The 5800-nt window shown below is 40.0% G+C and overlaps 1 protein-coding gene across 1 annotated transcript in view; it reads right to left on the bottom strand.

Moving 5' to 3' along the window:
- Positions 1–2940: 2940 nt before the first annotated feature.
- LOC123160154 (PRKR-interacting protein 1 homolog) overlaps positions 2941–5800 on the bottom strand; it is a 4736-nt gene continuing 1876 nt past the window's right edge. The window contains exons 2-3 of the mRNA XM_044577968.1: positions 4621–4932; positions 2941–3548 (exon numbers count right to left, since the gene is read on the bottom strand). Coding sequence (XP_044433903.1) covers positions 3240–3548; positions 4621–4902 — 591 coding nt within the window. The 5' untranslated portion in view covers positions 4903–4932 and the 3' untranslated portion in view covers positions 2941–3239. The remainder of the gene's footprint in view (positions 3549–4620; positions 4933–5800) is intronic.

The following is a 5800-nucleotide window of genomic DNA, read 5'->3' as shown; positions in this document are numbered from 1 at the left end:
GAATTAGTCCGTGGCATGAGAGTCCACCATGGTGACGCACATACTCCACGTCAAACGCTCCTGTATAAAGTATAAACTGCAAAGTCCAAAAATATTTTAAAAGAACTCAAAAAAATCTGAATTTTTCAACAAACATGCAGATGTTGATGGTGAAATCACATTCATGAAGCTCTGGGAAAACGTTTAATAAAGTAAGCAGCAAGTTAATTCCCTTAAAAAAAAGCACCAATTTATTTTTCTCTCGGATCATTAGGAGTGCTTTTTGTTCACAGAAATTGCATATATGTACAACATTGAATACTGTTTGCTGCCAGAAAAATTTCAGATTTTTTTGATTCATTTAGCTATTTGTTTTTATTTCTTCATAAGATGCATTTGAACTCGGGAGCAAAAACTTCATGTTCGGTTAGTTTAGTCATCCATGGAAGAAAAAGTTTGTAAGCAGGGGCATGAGAAGGTTTCACGGAGACAAGACGAAGAAAGACGTCAGAAACAAGTTTTCTGTGGCAGAGGGTCTTTCTTATATTCCAAAAGTACTTTTGGGGAGAACTTGAGACCATTTTCAAGATCATATGGGTAGTGGGTAGTTGTTTCAAAAGTCCATATGAAAGACCGAGTCATTGAAATCCACTGTCAACCTCATTTCTAGTCATTGTACTCCCTCCGTCCGAAAATACTTGTCGGAGGAATGGATATATGTAGACGTATTTTAATTCTAGATACATCTATTTTTATGCATTTCTCCGACAAGTATTTCTGACGGAGGGAGTATTTGATAAAATATAAATTACGTTCAATAAGATACAGCTTTGGTCTGCTTAGGCTCACTTGTCATTCAGCTAACTAGCACAATTGTCCTTGTCCACGCGTACTGTAGGCATTGATCATACTTTCGAAAATGGGACAGTACTGGTCTTTGCATCATCTAGATATATAGAACTATAGAAGGTCTATTAGTAAGGAGTATTTATTTTTCATTTTAGGAATTAACTGAATTTACACCGGTGATAACCAAATGTACTCCACAGGAACTGAGTTTACACTGAATTCAGTTAACCAAATGTTAACTGAATTTTAGGAGTAGAAGAATAATGTGCTAACTGATTTTACACTAAGGGAAGCAATTCGGTGCTAGAGAAACAAAAAAAAAATCATTTACACTTAACTGAAGTTACAGTATACTGGATTTTCAGTAAAGTCAAATATACTGTCGTGTATGAGTTGCATATACTGTTGTAATCAGTAAAGTCAAATATACTGATGTATATTCAGTAAAGTCAATTGACAATGACAACGTTTAGGATCTATGGCAATTGACAATGGAACAGTATTTTCATGTGTGTTTAGGATCTATGTTATCACACTTGCAATCATGCTCAATCATGTTTTATGTGGCGATGCTCAATCATGTGACCATGTTTACGATCTATGTGGCCATGTTTTCACGTACTACTATAATTCTGCCTGATGGAGAAAGGAGCTATCATAAGTTTTCAGTATTCATTTCTGGTTTGGCTGCCATGGCAGCCGTTTTCGCTGCTGTGGCAGCGTTTCTGGTTTGAGAAAAGCATGGTCACTACTTGAAGTGTTGTAACAGCCGGCATTTCTAGTGCAGATTAAACTTGTATTTTTGACCAAACGAACTACTCCTTGTAAGGATCATTGCTGAATCATCCTTGTAAGGATCATTGCTGGATCATTTCCTTGTAAGGTTTGATCACTTCCTGAACAGCAAGTACTGCTTGTGCAACTACTAGGAGTATTTTAAAATGACCATTTTAACTGAACAATTTTTATTCAGTACTGGCTTGACGAATCCAATCTAACTATAGAAACAAAACAAGGTGCCTTGTGCAGAAACAGATTCCCGTGAAGCCAATAATCTCTGAATTTGTCTTGACTAAATATTCCCCTAGAAAACTAGATTCTCTTTCAAGATCTATCCTGAAGACCATTTGACTTGGATGTACACTAAACTGAGAGCATTTCAGGTGCAATATGATGAAGAACCTGCCACTAATTGGTTGTACACTGAACAAGCTCTACTCCTGTCGCAAGTTGACAACCTATACTGCACACTTGTCTTCAGTTCAATGTGCTCAAGCTCAGTTCTTCGTGAGACTGAGAACAGCACGGTAGTCCTTAATCTACAGGCATACTGTTAATTACACTCTCTGAATTTAAGTGTTGCTTTATAAATTCAGTTAAGTGTTGTTGTATAAATTCAATTAAGTGTTATAAATTGAGGACCATATTGTCAATTCAGTAAAGTGTTGTATAAAATCAGTTTAGTGTTTTTTCTGAATTTAATCTCGGTTCAATATAGAGCACCTTCTAGTCCATATTGTCATCAGGGATATAAATTCAGTTAAGTGTTGTTGTATACTGTTGACATGAAGTTTCCGTGTTAACAGGGAATGCTTCCCTTAGTCCATTCACACTAAGGGAATAAATCAGGGATATAAATTGTCATTTACACTTAACTAAGGTTTGCCTTAGGGATATAAATTCAGTTAGCCCATATTATCAGGCGAAGAGGAGCACCTTCTGGTTACATGATTCGATGCTTGCCTCTCGATCTTTACTACTCTTGGTGTGGAGTTGAGCAGATGCAGTCGGGGGCGGCTTTGTGGTCGACGGCAGCCAACCGACAAGGAGGTGGTCGATGACGGGCAGGACCAGCTCCGGCTCGCCGCCGTCTGACGGCAGATCGAAAAAAAAATCCAACCTTCTCACTGTGTTCGCCATGGGGAACGAGGGGGAAGCAACGCAGCGGCGGGTGGGAGGGGTGGAGCAAGGCGGCCTGCGGCGTGGGTAGGGGAGGGAGGAGCAAGGCCCAGCGGCTTCAGAGCACGGTGACGAAGAGGAGAAAGAAGTGGAGCGCAGGTTGTGTCGTGGATTATACAAGGGCTAAATTGCAAAATTACCACCGCAACAAGCTTTTCCAGGTGGAGGGAGTAATTGATAACCAAGAGGCCAATGCCCCATCCCCATGTACCGTCCAGTAGAATGCCCACTGGCATCCAATTGTTCATCTTACAGCAGACAAGCGTTTCCAGAAAACTAACAGAGGGCCCAATGCCCCAATCTAATATGTTTCCAAGCCTCTATTACTACAATCTAGTATATTCATGCCCACAGCCAAACCATGGAGTGACTGACAGCCTTCCACACCATTCAGAATGTCTACTGGTGAAAATCAATATCAAGGAATGGCAGTCTGCAGTTTAACAGCAACTTTATGTGCATTGCTTAAACTTGTCGTCGCCCTCGTAATCCAAACCCTCGTCGTCGTCTGAGGACTCCTCGACTCGGTTAGGTACTCCGCGATTGGGTTCTTCCTCGCCACCACCGTTTGGTTTAGCCCGCTTTTCTTTGTTACGCTGCTTCTTCTTTTGGCGTTTCAGGCGCTTCTTGGCTGTACGCTCCTCGGCTGCTTTTAGTCTTTCCTCCCTCCGCAGATTGAACTCAGCCACCTGTTTCCTCTTTTCGTAATCACGCTCCATCCTCGTTATTCGGTCCTGCTCCCTTCTCCTCATTTGCCGATACTGTCAAAACAAGAGTGCTTACAGTTAAAACACCAGATTATTAACTACCAATGTATTTCCATTCTAGTTCTCGAAAATATTGATGTCATGAAACTTGAGAAATCTGGACCTAGATTTGTTCCTAAAAAGATCAATAAATAAGATGGTTGAGAACACATCAAGAAAAGAATTGCTCTAGCTCTGTGAATGCTGGAACAGGAGGAATCAAATACATATATCATGATTTTCAGCTGCTACGATGTTACACGAAACAAGGATGTGAGATAAGAATTCTGGTGAACAAACATGACGGACAAAATATGTCTGAGTTTATTATTATCACGAGTCTCAAAGAGAGCAGAATTTAAATGAACTTGTGTACAGTCCCAGCAAGACAATCTCCACTGCTATAATGACAACCTTTGTCCCACCCAGTCACTCAGAGTGATTGTATGCATGTCTGAACCCACACACAAGTCAATAGCAGTTTTAAAGTTAAACTAGGATTGTGCCTACAAGTCAACAGCAACACTTCATTTTAATAACTCAAATGAAGAGTTGTGAGTAGCAAAACACTAAATCTTCTCCTGGTAGGCTGGTAGCAATTCTGGCCTCCGTTCCAGCACTCATAAGCCACTGAAACTTCCCATTATCATGTGATAATGCCTATGGTCGCAGCTAAGCCACAAATACAAAGATCTTGTATCTGATCCCTTCTCTTCTATCACATCATAACTTAATAGACCTTCACCTTTTATCAAACTGTGGTCATTCGTCAGCCTTAAGTGATGCAGCAAAACATATTCTTTTTATTTTTCGTATTCAGTGATCTTACCTTAAAATCCACACCAACTTGTATTCTAGATATTCAAGAATTGAGCAAATTTTAAACATATTGTTGTTTTGGTATAGTCGACTGCATAACAGCATACACAAAATTTAGTCAAGTGCTTAAATCTCATCATAGCCATAATGTAGAGTTATATGTGAGTCCCATCTGCATAATAAGGAAAAGATAAAAAAATTGGTTCAATCTGACACTCATTTTAGCTGAATTCTCCACTTGTGAGAGGGTGGGAGGCAGAAAGAGTACCTGGTGGAAGTCACCAGAGCCAGAACCAGCTGAGGACCCAGAGGTGTTGCTGACACGGACGGGGACATTCTCCATGATGCGCCTTAGCTTCACCTCTAGGTCCTCCTCATCCTCCCGTAGCTTGACCCCTCCTGAGCTCTTTCCTCCACCCTCCACCAGCACCAGCTGCTTTCCACTGTCACCAACAGAAGCCTTCGCCACTAGTTCACCACCAGAAACCCTTGCAGTAGGTGCCATTGGGACTAGCTGCTGCATATTGCTAGCCTTACCAGGAATTGACATTGTTGATACTAGCTCTAACTGTGGATTTGCCTACATAGAACATAATAGTAAAGCATGAGCTAAGGATAGGAATTTTCGCTTCTAAGTTTATGTTGGACATGTTTACAATACATTTTCTGTTATATATGCATTTGAAATTCCTTGTTGTCTTGGCGGCTACAGAAAATAACAAGTGCCATAATGGACATGGAAATAGCAAGTATAGACTGATGACTGGGAGGGAGGAATGTACTGAACATGACAAATCAGAGTATCAAATGAATGTACAGTAACAACTTATATGTTTCCATCCTCCAACCTCGTGAAGAATGGAACTTTGTGTATTTTTTTCTGGCTAGTACAGTCAGCAAATTCACAATAAGATGTGGACCATGTCCAACGCAGATGAAGCAAATACAAATTTCTATCATCTGGCAAAGATGCATCATCTGCGTTGGATATGGTCCATCTGTATTGATTGATGCACTTCCGTGATGATTGATGCACTATATTGCCAATGAAGGGCAATTAGTACACAGAAGAATGTATACATGAACAAAGAAACAATGTACGTAATAGCAGTCTTTCCTTCTGCAATCAACAATCAAGTCAGTAGAGAAATAATGACAAGATATACATCAGAGAAACAGAACTTGGTGACAGGTACCAAGTCGATCTCCAATCATCAGCAGAAAAATATTGCCAAGAGGAAGGTGGTGTTTTTAACATAAAGAAGCATATCTGTCATCTCACAAAAGGAAAAGGATATATTTGTCATCTCACACGAAGGAAAGGATATATGTCTACATTAAAACACAAAGAGGCATATTTTGACTGATTCTACAACTGAAACTAAGGGCACTTCAATCCTATATTTTCCGTTGTTGATAAACAGAAGAAAGCATAATATAAGGAGAAC

The sequence above is a fragment of the Triticum aestivum genome, chromosome 7B (genome assembly GCF_018294505.1).
Source record: "Triticum aestivum cultivar Chinese Spring chromosome 7B, IWGSC CS RefSeq v2.1, whole genome shotgun sequence".
In the NCBI taxonomy this organism is placed as follows: domain Eukaryota; kingdom Viridiplantae; phylum Streptophyta; class Magnoliopsida; order Poales; family Poaceae; genus Triticum; species Triticum aestivum.
This window is presented reverse-complemented; position numbering and strand designations above follow the sequence as displayed.